General features: G+C 35.6%; 1 protein-coding gene across 2 annotated transcripts in view; it reads right to left on the bottom strand.

Moving 5' to 3' along the window:
• Positions 1 to 509: 509 nt before the first annotated feature.
• grip2a (glutamate receptor interacting protein 2a) overlaps positions 510 to 18,252 on the bottom strand; it is a 32,497-nt gene continuing 14,754 nt past the window's right edge. Inside the window, exons 9-24 of one of the 2 annotated variants that reach the window (XM_052604913.1) lie at positions 17,511 to 17,665; positions 13,452 to 13,574; positions 10,686 to 10,856; positions 9,601 to 9,787; positions 8,594 to 8,739; positions 8,411 to 8,491; positions 8,187 to 8,250; positions 7,945 to 8,090; positions 7,698 to 7,842; positions 7,390 to 7,529; positions 7,052 to 7,243; positions 5,846 to 5,996; positions 4,369 to 4,489; positions 3,203 to 3,370; positions 2,981 to 3,127; positions 510 to 2,488 (exon numbers count right to left, since the gene is read on the bottom strand). In XM_052604913.1, the coding sequence (XP_052460873.1) occupies positions 2,294 to 2,488; positions 2,981 to 3,127; positions 3,203 to 3,370; positions 4,369 to 4,489; positions 5,846 to 5,996; positions 7,052 to 7,243; positions 7,390 to 7,529; positions 7,698 to 7,842; positions 7,945 to 8,090; positions 8,187 to 8,250; positions 8,411 to 8,491; positions 8,594 to 8,739; positions 9,601 to 9,787; positions 10,686 to 10,856; positions 13,452 to 13,574; positions 17,511 to 17,665 (2,332 nt within the window). In that variant the 3' untranslated portion in view covers positions 510 to 2,293. Of the gene's footprint in view, positions 2,489 to 2,980; positions 3,371 to 4,368; positions 4,490 to 5,845; positions 5,997 to 7,051; positions 7,244 to 7,389; positions 7,530 to 7,697; positions 7,843 to 7,944; positions 8,091 to 8,186; positions 8,251 to 8,410; positions 8,492 to 8,593; positions 8,740 to 9,600; positions 9,788 to 10,685; positions 10,857 to 13,451; positions 13,575 to 17,510; positions 17,666 to 18,252 lie in introns of both variants that reach the window. The other variant, XM_052604912.1, reaches the window with a different exon arrangement.

Here is an 18,252-nt window from a genome sequence, read left to right as displayed (position 1 = left end):
ATTTGGTATTGTATACATAGCTTTTTTTTATAAGACTATTATTTAAGAATTCATAATTTTTTTTAGATGTTTTATTTTATATTCAATGCTTTTTGTTGTTGTTGTTGTTTTAGATTAATGTTAAAGAGCCCTGCACATGAAATGCATACATAAATATGTATCGTGACCATGAATTAAGAATTTCTTTCCCCTTGTTTTAGTCTAGTCCACAAATTAATCCGTTCCCTCATTTTAATTAAATGAAAATAGGGAATGTATTAATACAACGTGACCACAATTTACTAAAGTGAGAATTAATTAATCGTGGAAAAAAATCATTTGTTAAAACGATTGAACTAAAATTAGGGAATATGTTCCCAAAGGCTGACATGAACAAAACCTGATGAGCGTCTTGTGCTTCAGTGGACTGTCTGATCGAAGAGTCTCATGATCAATGTCACTAATGCATTTCTCTTGCATTTGATGAGTGACCTAGAAATAATATATTATATAAATATATATTATATATATATATTTTTTTCATTCCAATCAAAATCATCCATTTTGATTCCATTGCATCTCAGACGTTTGAGGGCCACTGTATATCACATGTTTCGGCCGAGCCAAACGCTCACAAACATCAAACCATCAGAATAAACACAGGAGACCTGGGCTTTATGTCTTGCACAGAGACACTGCCATTCCCCTTCCTGGCCTCTCTTTAGCCTTAAAACCTCCAAATATTCAAGCTAATCACTAACAGCAAAGAACTGCCACTCATAATAATGTCCTTTACCTTCGACCACACCACCCTCTATAAATACCATCCCCTTTGACCCCAGCGACTTTGTACACATCTGCCCTTTAACCCCTGAACCCTTCCAGATTCAGCTGAACCCTCTGACCTGTTTCCACCCATAACTGTTCACTAAGCAAGTGTTTGCTCATTTGTAGTATTTTCATTGATCTAAAATTTGCCTTTTTGTATTTAACCGTTTTATACTGTACCTGATGTGATTGGTTACTTGCCTATATTTTTTCTGAAGGTGTTCAGAAATGTATATTTAAGCATTTTTTAGTTTTCACCCTAAATGCAACTTGCAGTGTGCAATATTTGTAAACAATTGACTTTGTCCATTTATAATTTCAGCTGGAAAGTACTGTAATACGATGAAAACAGGAAATTCAAGATCAAAATTTTTCCTTCAAGGTTAACCTGATTAAACAAAATCTTGTAAAACAAAGTCGTTTTGTGACCGACACAATTCAAGATGCATATTGCATCTTTCAGACAAAATAAAAATGTCCAATCTTGGTATGTGTTGTGTTAAGTCTGTTCAGAAATGTCTATGTGTGCTTTTCCCAGAATAGACCTGGATGTGGAGGTTGATTTCAATTAACCCCATTTTTCAAATCCATCAAAGGTTAATTAGCAATTTCAGATGCAGTGGATAACAAAACAATAAACAAACAGCTTGGTTAACTCTACCCATTAAACTTTAAGTTGCAAAATTAAACTAAAACATGTTAATTATTTGTCATCGGTGGAGGCAAGTATAAAAGCAATTGTGTCTCAATCACTCCACAATCCAATCAACACTACACATTTAATCCCATAAGAAATCCCAACATGCACCTGTCTTCAGTTTAAGCTTGTTTTCTTACCACAGACAGGGTTAGATACACTCTGGTTTTTATCATTTATTTCTTTAAAAAATGAAATGATAATTTCCAACCCAAGAATATTAAATGTACATCTTATTCATAGCATTACATATCTAACATCCAGGAAAAAGGGTTTATACACAGAATAGAGGATTGTGGGTAAACAATATACAAAGACAGATCTACTTTTAAAAGTTAGACTTAAAACAAGCTCCTCTGAAGGACTTGACTTAAAATCTGAATTTACTCCTGGTTTGTATCAGGATGTACAATCCTCATAAAATGCCTTATGATACACAAATGACATCATTTTTTTGAAAAGATTGTCAAGCTGTCATGGTTTTGATCTCAGAGAAAGATTTTTAACCGATGGCTTGAGGTTTCTCTGTTTTGTGAAAACCTGCATCAACATCAAAGTGTTCTCGTTGACAGCAGAAACTAAATGAGCCCGTTATTCATTTATAATAAAAACAAAAGTGGCATGTATGAAGATGAACGTGTACAAACGAAAGTCGTGTGCCACTGTGAATGGTCAAATCAGCGTTGAAAATGTGGCTTGTTGTTTGAAAATGGTTTGAATGAAGTGCTGATGTGTCCAATGTGCAGTTGAGAGAGAGAACTGAAAATTGTGCTCTGTTTATGTTGCTCATCAGAGGTCAACTCTTCTTGGATTTTGTGCCGAAACCACAGACAGTTCAGATGGGTCCTGACAGTTTTTAGGTGGCCAAACATGTGCCTGAGCGAGAGGGTTTCTGCTAATGACCAGCTGCAGATGCTCTCCGGCCTCTGTGATCAATGGCACGGCGACACAACAGTCAAAATCACGTGTCCTTGCATGATTGACCTGTTAAAAATAGTCAGAAACAAAACCAGCAGATTGAACTCTGGGATTTAAAAAGTAATTTATTCCTGTGATGCACAGCTGAATTTTCACCATCATTACTTCAGTCTTTAGTGTCACGTGTAACACTAAAGACTGGTAAATAACATTTCTTATCAAATGTTGTGGTGCATCATTTTTGTGGAAACTGTGATGCATTTTTTTTTTGCATTCTTTGATGAATAGAAAGTTCAAAAGAATGGCATTTATTTGAAACAAATCAGTATAAATGTCTTTACTTTCACTTTTGATCAATTTAATGCATCCTTGATTAATAAAAGTATTCATTTCTCTTTAAAGAACAATCTATATATATATATATATATATATATATATATATTTTTTTTTTTTTTTTTTTTTTTAACACCGACACCATGAGGGTGAGTAAATAGCAACATTTTATATTTTCAGGTGAACTGTCCCTTTAAGAAAAAGTCAGCCGAAAGAACACATCACCTGTAGGATACGATCATATGAGCGTAATCCAGCTTGGTCTGCAGGCCCGTCCGGACGGATCATGTTCACATAAACACCCTTTTCTAGCAAACTGTCAGACACGCTGAACCCAAAATCCCTGCTGTCAACATCCTTCTGTACACAGATCTGAGACAGAGGGAGACAATGATGATCTGACAGTCTTTCAGTTGTGATTTCAACCGCCGGGAAAGTCATCATTACCTTATGAAGCTCTAATGGCATGGATGGGCTGGTGTCCTGCATGTCTTCTGGTACAGCTGTGTTCTCTGAGGTCCTCTCTGGGCTCAATGCCAGAGCTTTGGTCCTTCTTTCATTCTGCTTCTCGCCGTCTTTTCCTAAACTGAGCGTGCTACCTGACATTATAGTAGCCTACAAAAGAAGGAAAACACTCCAATACAAAATGCACCACATTTCGACATGCAGGACTAACATGAATGGTGACGTTTGCTGAGATATAAATATCGGTCGGTCTTGTTCTACTAAGAGTTATAAATACTCTATGGTTTTGGTTACTTACATTGTTATAAAAAAAAAATTTGGTTAAAAATGGCTTATGTTATGCTCTTCAGCTCCCTGAGGGTGCATTTATTTGATTAAAAATACAGTAAAACTGTATAAATACAGCAATATTGTGAAATAATCATAAAAAATAAAGGTTTTCTGTTTTAAAACATAATGTCATTTTTTTTTAATTGAAATTTCTACATAATCTGAAAGCTGACTAAATAAGCTTTCGACTGATGTATGGTTTGTTAGGATCAGACAATATTTTGCCGAGATACTATTTGAATATCTGGAATCTGAGGGTGCAAAAAAAAAACCCGAAATACTAAGAAAATCAGCTTTGAAGTTGTCCAAATGAATTATTAGCAATGCATATAAATCAAATACTAATAAAAAATTATGTTTTGACATATTTACGGTAGGAAATTTACCAAATATATTCAAGGAACATGATCTTTACTCAATATCCGAATGATTTTTGGCATAAAAGAAAAATCTATATTTTGACCTATACACTGTTATTATTTTTATTTTTTTTGCTATTCCTAGAAATATACCCCAGCGACTTAAGACTGGTTTTGTTCTCCAGGGTCACATTTAAAAAAATAATTTATTCCTGTGATGTAAAGCTGAATTTTCAGCATCCTAACTCCAGTTTGAGTGTCACATGATCTTTCAGAAATCATTCTGATATACTGATTACTTATAATAAAGACTTACTTAAGGTAGAAAATCTTTTCTATCATGGTATAGATTTTGGTCATGTTCCCCACCTCTACATAACAAACTGGGAGCAGCTAGAAAGCGAAACATGATGTTTTAACAATCTAAGCACATAGACTGTATATAAAGTAATGATTCACCTCAAGTTCCCGCAAGATTTCCGATTGGCCGCAGGTCTCCAGGTCCTGAAGAGCTTGTGACCAATAGTTCTCCTGAGCTTCTGTATTGTTGTGCTTGTGACAGCGTGCAGGACTGACAGATCTGTGTCAATGCAAAGCAACCTGGGTAATGTAAGGCCAGGTGTACTATTGGAAACGGAGCTCTCTCTCTCTCTCTCTCTTTATGAAACTGAACTGTACACTGTGCTATAACAAAAGCTGCAGTTAGAGAAAGAGAAACACAGATGTGTCAGAAGAGGCCATGAACTAATTCCGGCAATAAAAGAGTAAAATGATTAAAATGAGCGATAAAAAAGAAGCAGACAAGGGCGGATGACAGCGAGTGGCCCACGGATGATTAGTAAGGCAGACGAGAGACAGAAAACCTGAGAAAAAAGTAGAAAAGAGAAGTGTAGGAGCATACAGAGACTGGAAGCAAACAGGCTAGTGGTTTCTGTGCTAGACTGTGAGCATCTTTAACAAGCGTTTAGCCACAGAAACCAAAAGTGCAACAGAAAAAGTGTATGCCATAAACGATTTACAAAGAAAGGCCATTCACTTTGCACTGGATCATAAAAATCACCAACAAATTGTCTAATTTAACCAATGTGGGAGAATCTCATACCGTAAAAAAAAAAAAAAAATAGAAAAAAACCAAGATTTATACCTGTATTACGGTAAATACATTTTTTAGTACTCGCTAGTCATTTATAATGTTTCAAAAGATTTCTGTCTCAGATAAATGCTGTTGTTTTTGACTTTATATTCATCAAAGAATGTATCAGTTTCCTAAAAAAAAATATGAAGCAGCACAACTAGTTTTCAACATTGATAATAATCAGAAATGTTTCTTGAGCTGCAAATCAGAATATTAGAATGATTTCTGAAGATCATGTGACACTGAAGACTGGAGGAATGATGATGAAAATTCAGCTGCGCATCACAGAAATAAATTACATTTTAAAAAGTATTGTAACAATTATAATAACATTTCAATATTTTTACTTGGTGGTCATAACATTAAAAAAAATCTTACTGACCCCAGTTTTTTTACGGAAGAGTACATAATTTGTTATGATTTGTTATGAAAAAAAAAGAAAAATCTTAAACTTGTAAAAAAAATTGTAATACAAATGATTAAACTGATGTATGAATGTGTTATAATTTAAATAATGTATCTCTGTATTATGACCTGTACATGTTTCATGAGATTCACCGGTATGTTTCATTCTTAAGTGCATATACATGGAAAATTATAATTGACAAACCAAAAGAAAGAATAACATCCACGTGATTTTGTGTTAGCAACCAAAACTATAAAACAAGCAAGAAATGTTCTTATGCTCAAAAAGAAATCTGCTGTTAGGCTTCTTAACCTCCAAGTTCCTGACTAGGATCTCGAAGATATTAAAGTTACTGTACCAATAGAATCAAGCCGTGTCCCTAAACGAACTCTCACCCAGAGTATGTCCAATCCTCCTCACCCAGCCTCCCATCATGCACTGCAGGACGGGGGGCGTGTCTTCTGGAGATCAGTGGGCTCCTGTGATTGGTCTGTCTCCAGTCATTGGGATGAAGAGTGAAATCAGACGCCTTATGAATATAGACACCTGAAAATAAAGGTTTGGGTTTGATTATGCTCACACACAAGTTCAATTTGAGAGCTCTGATGGAGGGGAAGATTTTCCAGAAATAATGACTATAAAGAATATAGTGTCCTGTATTTATGGATCTTTTACAGTCCTTTTGGAGCCTGAAAGCATTTAGTGACAAAAAAAAAGTTTCTTAAAACTTGCTAAACTTAATCTTTTGTATTCAACAGAAGTTATACATGAATGGATAAATGATATTAGATTTTTGGGTGAATAATCTCCAGTGTTGCCGGTTGGACTATTTTAAAATTGACATCACAGAAAAAGTTTCACAAATGTGGGATTTGGGTTTTTGGATACTTTTATAATGTACGTCAGCTGGCAAAAGATCATTTAAAATATCAGACAGGATTTTTATTTCCTGTATGAAGACAAACGATTCTTAAAGGAATTGGGGAAGTAGAAGAACAGTAAGCATTTAAAGACAAAACTAGCTAAAAGACCATTTCTATTTAGCTTTTTAAACAATTGATTAAGCAAAGTGCTTTAAAAATATATAAAATAGACAATTATAATCAAAGAAAGAGTAAAATAATTAAGAGTATCTATTTATCAAATATTTTATTCCATATATATATATATATATATATATATATATATATGATTTATAAAATACAGAATATTTAGATTAGCACAAAAACAAAGTAGTGTAGCTAAATTTATACAAATAATAATAATAAAAAAATGATTATATTAAATGAAAATTTATTTTATGGGAATCCTGCAGCTGTAAACTGTGACTGGATGTGGGAGAAAATAAGTTAGTTTTCATTCTTTTGGGGCAGGTTTGGGTCATTTTTTGGTTTTACATTTGTCTGGCACCTGGCAACCCTGACTATCTCTTTAATTCTCCAAGGCTCCTTCACTGACCTCAATAAAAGGAAACTCTTAGGACAGATTACAATCCAGGCACAGTCCTCGCCCACTTGAGTCAAATGAGTCAATTAACCCTTGCTGACCTTAAGTTTCAGCCAATGTCAACATTCAATTATGTTTCTCATCATCTTCCGTACCTTGACTTCCATAGCCGGGATCTAAGGCCGAACTATCCCACGAGTCCATGGCTGAATCCAGTCTGGGGGGTGTGGTCGGGCGATGAAGTTCTGAGTGTTTTCCTCTCCTGAGAGAATCTGAGCGATCGTCTTCCATGTCACTGACACACGAGGCCGTCCTGGACGGGCTGATCCTGTCCGACTCCAAAAGTGCTGGAAAAAACAGATGTGGGTCAGGACGACAAGCACTGATGCATTATTCATGAAGATGCTTTTCCTAGTGGATTACATGTCGGAAATGTTTGCATGCACTTTTCCAGAGCACACACACACACACAGATCTAAATTCTGACACTTACGTTCAGATCGCTTCTTGATCTTGAGTGTAACCGTGTCTCCGGCGGTCTGCAGCAGGTGGATGGCCTCGCTCAGAGGTTTTCCCTTGAGACTCGTGTTATTGATGGCCAAAACACGGTCACCGATATGAAGAGCACCAGTCCTTTACACATAAAAACACTTACTGCATTGCAGTCCCCAGTCCATCACATGTGAGACTGCTGCTCAAGATGTCAGAAGATGTGTGTTATGAAACATGCAGGTCGGAGTATGTATTATTCATGTACTTCTGCATGAAACACTGGATGGGGTTGTGAGTGTTTGTGTGCACCTGTGCGCCAGGCCGTTGCGGGTCAGACTGGAGATCAGGATGGGGTTGAAGGGCTCTTCAGTGCCTGAAATGGTGATTCCAAGAGGACCTCCGTGTCTCTTGAGTTCTACTGTGAATATGACTGAACCGGACGACTCGAATTCATCTGCAGTAAACAAATACACAAAAATACACAAGTTAAAATATCCCCAGTACATATAAGAATTTTAAAGAGTACACACACACACACACAGACACACACACTCACCCAGGTTGTCTTCGTCTTTCTGAATCCGCAGTTTGACCATCCCCTCGGCCTGCTGGAGGACCATCATGGCCTCATCCATCCCACAATTATCCAGCCGAACATTATCAATAGCCAGCAGGCGATCACCCGGCTCCAGGGTTCCTATTCTATTATAAAAGGTCATTTCACATCAGTATCTTTCAATCAGTTTTTAATGTCAAAGAATGTTCATCAAATTAATTGTTGTAATGTGCTGTTGTAACCTGTGTGCAATACTGCCTCTCTGTATCTCCGAGATGATCAAAGGTTTTCCTGGCTTCTTGCTCTCTGCAAATCAGAATTCATTTGTAGTAGACAGATTTATTTTGCAAAAATTTAATACAATTACCACTTCAAATTTGTATTAAATAGAGAGCGTTGAATGCTGGTTGCATTTGAGCTGTAAATTGTTCTAGGTCAACAGCGCCCCCTTTTGGTCATCACTCACCACTGATCGTAATGCCCAGCTCCACTCCACGTCTCTTGGGCAACTTAACCTGAAATGTGCCACTACTGGGAATCACTGATTCTGTGAGATACACACACAGAAATATATACAGCAAAAACCCGTGGTTGCGTGTTCAGATCACAAATTTTAAAATCAATTTGCATCTCTGATCTTTCTTTGTACCTGCAACATCAAACTCCACCTCCAGTATGACCTTATTGGCCAGTGCTGCATCTCGGAGCAGCTGATTGGCTTCTTCCAGTGTTCCATCCTCAGTGAGAATTCCATTAATGGAAAGAATTCTGTCTCCAATTTGTAACACCCCACACCTGAAAAGCAAAAATATACAGCACACATTAAAATAAACACAGACACGTGTCAATATGTTGCATAATTTCATAATTGTGACTTTTTTTTTTTCTCTCAAAATTATAAGTTTTTCTAGCAATTCTAAACTTTTTTTAAGGATATAATCTCAGAATTGCGATTAGTGTTTCTGCCACATAATAGAAAATAAAGGTAGCAAAAAGTCAGAATTTTAAGTTAAAAGTTACAAATGACCTTTTTTTAAAATTTTGCAGAACATTATAAGACATTATTCAATGATTAAAATATTTAATAATAACGATAATATATAAAGATGACAATGAACAATAGAAAAAACGACAGACAATCATCATCGTAATAAATCTAAAAATTGTGTTTCATTCTTTTATGCTCAACAAGTCTGCATTTATTTGACAAATACATTCAAAAGAATGTGAAATATTACAATTTAAAAAATCACATTTATATTTCAGTGCATTTAAAAATTTATTCCTAAGACGCAAAGCTGAATTTTCAGCAGCCACTGCTATTATTAAAATCAATGTTGAACAGTTGTTTTAGGATTCTTTGATTAATAGAAAGTTCAAAAGAATAGAATTTCTTTGATGTTGAATTATTGTATAAAACAGATTCTAAACACCTCTGTGGTTTATATCTGGTTGTAGGTTTCTATTTTGATAGCTTGTCTTGGTACTGGGTCAAATCAGCATCTGAGCTTTCTCTCATGCTGTAAAGCTTGTGTGTGTGTGTGTGTGTGTGTACATGTACATACATCTCTCCAAAGGAACTAAATGCACTAGACAAAGGCTTCAGCATCCATGGCGTCTACAGTTTGACAGCTCAGATCAGCGGCGTCCTCTCACCTTTCAGCAGGTGTGTCAGGCTCTATAAAGTGAACACAGGCAGGCGCTGACAGCGGTTCAGTAGCAAACACTTCCCCCTGTAACTGCAGGCCGAATCCAGTAAGAGGATCTCCTCTCAGAAGCACCTCGCTGGTTTCGACATGCACCACCTGACCGCCAGCGCCCACTGTACTCGTCGCCAGAGACACTGAGAGAGAAGGATTCATAAAATTAAATAATTATTTGGCATACAGTAATGTAAAGTGGATCTAAAAACCCTTAATCATGGGAAAAAAACTAAAACACTGATGTCCAACCTTGAGTTTACTTTGTGTGTGTGTGTGTGTGTTTCTTTTTCAATTCTTTAACAGCACTGTAAGACATTATTTAACAATTAAAATATTAAATAAACTGATGATAAATTAATAATGATAGATAAATAATGTTAATTAACCAACAAACAAACAATTCTTCCCAGGTAATATTGTTTTTTAGCTATGACTAGCAACTTGGGGCGTTAATATAGAAAGTATATTGGCTACTTTAGTGTTGTTTAGTGTTGTTAATATAAAAAATTATATTATTTTTATTTCTTTTACACTCTGCAATAACATTATGTTTAAAAATAATGATAAACAAATAACTCGTCCTCAAAGTAAGATTCATTCGAGTTCATTAGGGACATTCATACAGAAAATATATTATATTTTAGTTTTTCCCAATTGTAACATAATTACAATTGTTCACTTTTTAAATTATTCATTGATTTAAGACAATCAAATTATACATTAGGTGACTCACAATAGGCTTTGAGATGCATTTCTGAGGAAAACTGGAGAAAGTAGTTTTTTTATGAATTAAATTAATTTAAATTACAAATTTCTCTTTTATAAATTTAAAGCAATAGTTGAAAATCAATGACTATGATATTTTATAATTGTCAAACACTGTTAAAGACTTCTGGAATACTGTATTCACTGTATACTCAAAATAGTGTTTCTCTTTTTGTCTAGATGTCAGAAACAGCCACATTAAATGAGAGACAGTGATACTAAACTGGACGTAAGGCAGAGATGAGACATAAATCTGTATATGAATGTGCTCACAGGAGCTCTTGTGGTCTCTTCTGCTTGGTCTCCGCTTGGTGTGGGTGCAGCGAGGGCTGGACGGGTAGGAGGGCAGGGTGCTACTGGGATAGGTGTTGGGGTTCGTCGACTGGGTGCCACAGCTGTAACTGTGAAAGCCTGATGTGTTTGCAGAGATGCCAGACGTCACAGCTGGAGGAGAAAAGAGTTGAGATCGAATGTGCTGGAATCACCATGTGTTACTGGTACATGTGGAATGGAATACTAACAAACCTTTGGTATGAAACATGAGTGACAGCCAGTTTAATTATAGCAATATGTATTTTTAATCAGTATTTAAATTACTGTAAAACTGCTTTAAAACAGCATAGTTTGGGAAATTGGAATACAAATAAATATACCATATTCCTTGACTTTGTCTGTTTTTTTTTTTTTGTTTGTTTGTTTGTTTTTACTATAAATACAAATGAAACAATAAATAAATAAAAAATTAAAAAAACAAAAAGAAAAAGTAAATAAAATATCAATTACAAAAAATATTAAAACAATAAATTTAATAAGTATATAAAAATTTATAAATAAAAATGAAAATAAAGTAAATAAAAATGAGAATAAGTACAATAATAAAAGTCAATATGTAAATGAAATTGAAAAATAAAGATCATGAATAAAGAAAATAAAGTAAAGAAAATGGATAATAATGCAATAAAAAGAACATGTAAGAAATGAATAAATGAATATATATATATATATATATATATATATATATATATATATATATTAATTTTTATTTTAAATATATAAAACAAAAAAATAAAAAAGAATGAAAGTCATTGACAGACGATATTATTTTCAGTGAATCTGCCACAGAGGAAATCAAGTGTAGTTGCAAAATGTATTGTGGGATCCAGTATTCCACACAATGTGCTCTGCTGAAGGCAGAACATTTTTTGTAAATGCACTACAGTAGGTCATCAGGTATTTATTCATACAGACAATTTGCACCATGTGCACACAGTATACAGTATTGTTCAAAATAATAGCAGTACAATGTGACTAACCAGAATAATCAAGGTTTTTAGTATATTTTTTATTGCTACGTGGCAAACAAGTTACCAGTAGGTTCAGTAGATTGTCAGAAAACAAACAAGACCCAGCATTCATGATATGCACGCTCTTAAGGCTGTGCAATTGGGCAATTAGTTGAAAGGGGTGTGTTCAAAAAAATAGCAGTGTCTACCTTTGACTGTACAAACTCAAAACTATTTTGTACAAACATTTTTTTTTTCTGGGATTTAGCAATCCTGTGAATCACTAAACTAATATTTAGTTGTATGACCACAGTTTTTTAAAACTGCTTGACATCTGTGTGGCATGGAGTCAACCAACTTGTGGCACCTCTCAGCTGTTATTCCACTCCATGATTCTTTAACAACATTCCACAATTCATTCACATTTCTTGGTTTTGCTTCAGAAACAGCATTTTTGATATCACCCCACAAGTTCTCAATTGGATTAAGGTCTGGAGATTGGGCTGGCCACTCCATAACATTAATTTTGTTGGTTTGGAACCAAGACTTTGCCCGTTTACTAGTGTGTTTTGGGTCATTGTCTTGTTGAAACAACCATTTCAAGGGCATGTCCTCTTCAGCATAGGGCAACATGACCTCTTCAAGTATTTTAACATATGCAAACTGATCCATGATCCCTGGTATGCGATAAATAGGCCCAACACCATAGTAGGAGAAACATGCCCATATCATGATGCTTGCACCTCCATGCTTCACTGTCTTCACTGTGTACTGTGGCTTGAATTCAGAGTTTGGGGGTCGTCTCACAAACTGCCTGTGGCCCTTGGACCCAAAAAGAACAATTTTACTCTCATCAGTCCACAAAATGTTCCTCCATTTCTCTTTAGGCCAGTTGATGTGTTCTTTGGCAAATTGTAACCTCTTCTGCACATGCCTTTTTTTTAACAGAGGGACTTTGCGGGGGATTCTTGAAAATAGATTAGCTTCACACAGACGTCTTCTAACTGTCACAGTACTTACAGGTAACTCCAGACTGTCTTTGATCATCCTGGAGGTGATCATTGGCTGAGCCTTTGCCATTCTGGTTATTCTTCTATCCATTTTGATGGTTGTCTTCCGTTTTCTTCCACGTCTCTCTGGTTTTGCTCTCCATTTTAAGGCATTGGAGATCATTTTAGCTGAACAGCCTATCATTTTTTGCACCTCTTTATAGGTTTTCCTCTCTCTAATCAACTTTTTAATCAAAGTACGCTGTTCTTCTGAACAATGTCTTGAACGACCCATTTTCCTCAGCTTTCAAATGCATGTTCAACAAGTGTTGGCTTCATCCTTAAATAGGGGCCACCTGATTCACACCTGTTTCTTCACAAAATTGATGACCTCAGTGATTGAATGCCACACTGCTATTTTTTTGAACACACCCCTTTCAACTAATTCAACTAATTGCCCAATTGCACAGCCTTAAGAGCGTGCATATCAGGAATGCTGGGTCTCATTTGTTTTCTGAGAATCTACTGAACCTACTGGTAACTTGTTTGCCACGTAGCAATAAAAAAATATACGAAAAACCTTGATTATTCTGGTTAGTCACATTGTACTGCTATTATTTTGAACAATACTGTACATGTGCTACAAAAATAGTTAAGAGCATTAAAATGCTATGATAATATGATATGCTTAAAACTGCACTATTACATCTACTTTCTATATTTAACGCACAGTTCCTTATGTAGACGTGCACATGGGGGACACTCACATCGGTGTGAGGGTGTAGGGGTGGTGTGACTCCAGGCCGAGGGTGTCTTTTGGAAAGGTGGAGGAGTACTGATGCAGTTGTCACTAGAGTCCCACTGATGCTGACTTCTCCTCTGGACATGCACTGCAGGGAAACCACACACAAAAAACGGGCGGTAAATGGGTTATTTCTGCCAAAAATAAGCTTATGTTACAGCACTTAGGCTGATATGATCTGATGTGGACTGATCCACACTGCTTCACTGATCACTGACATTCACAGGGACGAATCAGAGACGCTGCTCACAGGCACTTCATACACAGCACATTTATTCCATCCTTTTCTTTTTCTCTCTCTTACATTTCCGGTCCAGCACTTGTAAGGCCGACAGCAATGGAAAACCATCTTAAAACTCTCTTTCACTCACAATTAGAACAAATGCTCTGCAAGAAAGAAAGAGGACATTGTTTTGGATTGTGACAAACGGTTTCTTGTGACAGTAAGCAGCTTGTGTCACTAACGATGCTTAATTAGGCATGCATCATGTCCCGCTCAGCAGACCAGCTGTTTAGACAGAGATAAATCTGCACGTCAAAGAGCTCATGTGCCTTGCTTTTCCTTCTATTATTCTGCTGTCTTATAAGCAGCTATTGCAACTATTTTTCTTCTGGGTCCTAAATACTAAGTTGTGTCAAAGAAGACCACAAACAGAAAAAATAGTCATGCTTTTAAGAGCCTCAACATTTTTTACCAGACATACCTTAACCTGCTGATTTGGCTGAACATTACACATTCTGGCAAATATGGTTGATCATACAGGTATTCATTTCAAATATAATAACAAACAAATAAATACATGTTCATTTAGCTTTTTTTCTGATGGATCTTAAAATAGATCACATTTAATATTAATTACATAGTAGGTCATACAGGATTCAGAAAAATAGAAAATACATACAAACATATTCAAATATCATGGAATTTCTGTTTTTACTGACAAATGTGTCAACAGTAGAGTAAATTAAAAGTATTGAAAAAAATTATGAAGCTGAAATATTTTTTTTGTAAATATTTTTTCATTCTAAATATTATATAAAAAATTCAAGAATATAGATAGAACTTAAAGAAAATGTATACACACACACACACACACACACACACACACACACACACATATATATATATATATATATATATATATATATATATATATATATATATACTTTGATGCATGGGAATTACAAAAAAACTAAAACTGAAATAATAATTTTTAAAAACTCTAAATAAAAAAAATTAAACTACAAAAACTAAATGACAACAGCATATGAAATTACTAAATTGTAAAATAAATTTATGATCAGAAAAGCACACCAACATAATTTACTATTTCTGCTGTATGCTACATGCATGATTTTTTCTGTATGCATGGATGATGTACTACATGTTAAAAATGTGCAGTGTACAACAGAGCACATTGAGGGGAAAATGCATCCCACATTGCAGTGCAATCATTTGTGAATCAACCAAGACTCATTATTAGATCAGAAGCCCAAGGGATCAGATATTTTTATTTAAAAGTGTATTAAAATTCCAAAATAACAAGGATGACTTCTGGGATGATATTTGAGAACCAGATGCAAATCAGTGAAGGATCATGTGACACTGAAGACTAGAATATAATGACTGGTGAAAATTCAGCTTTGCATTACAGGAATGAATCACATTTTAAAATATAAAATTGTGACTTTAAATTGTAAAAATATTTCACTGTTTTTACTGTATTTTTAATCAAATGCAGCATTGGTGAGCATAAGAGACGTATTTCTCTACATTCCTCAGTTTTCAGTTCTGCAGTATATAATCTGTGTGCATGAAAAATGACTCCACATATGAGATTAATCTCTGACAGACAATGAGCTGCCCAGTGAGCTCAAGCTTGAGCTAAAGAGGATGCAGGTGTTCAAATCACTTTATAACTGCTGTGCGTCTGTTCATATCTCTTTTCTAGAAAATCTCATGATACAGTCAGAATGCAGTTTTCTAGTAACATAGTAAAGCCAGAGTGAAGGCTCTGATCTCATGGTGTGTGTGTGTGTGTGTGTGTGTGTGTGTGCGTGTGTGTGTGTGTGTCTGTGCTCTGCATATTAAGAATGACTCATGATCCTTGTAAGAAAGTGGCCCAAAGCTGGACGCCAACAACCACTTCAAATCCACACTGGCACAAATAAAGGTCAAAGAAAGACAGAAATAGAGAAGAGAAGGAGAAATGAAGATGAGACAAGGAAAGAATCATGCAAGGACAAAAGTGTAAAGCAGCAGCTGTGAAATGAATTCATATTGTAAATATGGAGCGTAAACATGAATAGGATATCAATAAAAATATAGCATTGATGCTCTTTTTGTACTAATGCTAGTGGACAGGAAATCAGCCTTGATAAATACATCATTTACTGCTGACTGCGCAGTACTGTTTTTAGGATATACAAATAGTATACAAAACAAAACATTTCAAACTGTGCTGCTTATTTTCCCCATATGAACTATGATGGGTTTAGCGAATATAAATAGTTTATCAAATACAAACATATAAATAACATAAAATATTATGGCAAAAAAAAAAAAAACCTACTGTTGTATGGTACTTTTTAAATTCAGTATACTGTAAGTGGTCTCCATATATAATAACTAACTAACTAAAAAATCTAAAAAGCAAACTCAATCTGGTGTAGCTAATCACCTTCTCAATGGCACACAAAGCAATTTGACTTTCAACTGTGATCAGCTCAGCATGAAAAGAGTTTTTACTGCCATGTTTCATTCCTTGGTAGTTTAATTGAAGCAAACAATCAACTGGTTGGCAAGACACTGTCGAAATACCTCCAGGATAAAGTCAGCAGATGGATACAAAAAATTCCGCTGTCAAAAAAAAAGAAGATATTTGGTACAACACAGACCCTCCCTGGATCAGGACGTCCCTAAAGACTCGATAAAAGAGCCGGAGGAAACTGGTCAGAGAGCCGACCAAGAGCAGAACTCTGAAGCAGTTGCAGGAATTTATTACAAAGAGTGGTCATTGTGTGCATCTGACAAAAATATCACAGATTTTCCACAAATGTGGCTTGTATGGGAGGGTTGAAGAAAAAAGCCACTCCTCAAGAAAGGCCACATGCAGTCAGACTGAGCTATGCCAAAACACACCGTGAATATTCTGAGGCAGATGAGACTAATGTTAAATCATTTAGCCTCAACACCAAACGATAGGTCTGGCGGAAACCCTATCCAGCTCACCATCTAAATAACAGTGTTCCTGAAGTACAGCATGGAGGTGGAGATGTCCTGTTATGAGGTGTTTCTCTGCAGTAGGGACTGAAGCACTCGTCAGGATAGAAGGAAAATGCATGGGGCAAAATATCATCAAATTCTTGAGGAAAATCTACTGCCCTCTGCCAGAAAATTGTCAGTGGGAAGCAGGTTTACATGCAACATGACACTGACCAAAAGCACACAGCAAAACTGAGCACACAGTGGTTGAAGGAGAGAAAGCTGAATGTCTTGCACGGCCTCTTCAGTGTCCAGACTTAAACCCCATTGAAAATCTGTGGAATGATTTGAAGACAGCTCTCTACAAACACTCACCATCAGATTGAACTAAACTTGATCAGCTGTTCAAAGAAGAGTGGACAAATATTGCAAAGTCTAGATGTGTGTGTTTAGTCCCAACGGACTAAAGGCTGTAATAGAAGCAAAAGATGGTTCAACAAAATACTGATACAAGCGGGTGATCCTGTTTCCAACTCAGTGATTCTGTTTTGTATGAGTTTTACTGAGACTGTAGTATTCCGTGAAAGAGGCTCTTATATATTGCAAAATGTAGTATCTAGGACAGAAAATGTACACACTATTAATTTCCATAATATGCATAGTCTGCACAGGAATACTATGTAAAGAGTATGGTAGTATGCTATTGCAAACATAGCCAAAGTAAAGCGGCTTGTGAATGAATTCTGCCAGACATGTCTAGATGATCTAAGCTTGTGAATATCATTTGAGTCTGTTTATGAGCTGTATGTGTTTGCAGACCTGTGTCATGTGAGCAGTGCTGAGAGGGCAGGATCTCTAGTTTGGTGAGCTCTGAGGAGCTGGACAGGAGCTGCTGAGCCTCCATCAGAGAGCAGTGCTCTGTGCTCATGCCATCTATAGCCAAGAGAATATCTCCCACATGCAAAGCACCACATCTGAGGCAAGAGAGAAACAGACAGCAGTGGCAACTAGGTGAGAAAGTCATTTGTGTGGAGCAAAGCAAGAAAAGAACAGAGTGAAAACAGTCACAAAAGATGGGAAGGTGTAAGGTAAAAAAAAAGAGAGAGAGATAGCAAGAGATAAGGATAGCTAAATATGTTTATTTATGAAGAATTATGCTTTCATTCTAATTAAATTAAATATAAAAAAATGTATTGCATGTGGATCTAAAACACAAACACAAGGTGACATAAAAATAAAATGCACATACTATAAAGATTTGTCATACTTAGCATTGGAATTATGGGAGATATGATGCAAATATAATATGATTTATTTATTTGTTTCATAGGGACAATAAACATTAATGCACCTTATAATCAGTAAAAAAAATTAAAAGCATAAAGTACAAAATATTGTATAATATAAATATAAAAATAAATGTACAATATATAGACAATATTTATATAAAATGATACAAATTCTCAAAAACTATTTGACTATAAGGTGTGCATTATCGGTGTATGAAGCTGTCAACCAACTGACCACATACTGACAGAATCTGCTTGGCTGATTTATCAAT

This window comes from Carassius gibelio, chromosome A8 (assembly GCF_023724105.1).
Source record: "Carassius gibelio isolate Cgi1373 ecotype wild population from Czech Republic chromosome A8, carGib1.2-hapl.c, whole genome shotgun sequence".
NCBI classification, from domain to species: domain Eukaryota; kingdom Metazoa; phylum Chordata; class Actinopteri; order Cypriniformes; family Cyprinidae; genus Carassius; species Carassius gibelio.
Note: the sequence above shows the minus strand (reverse complement) of the source record. Positions and strands in the feature narration are given on the sequence as shown.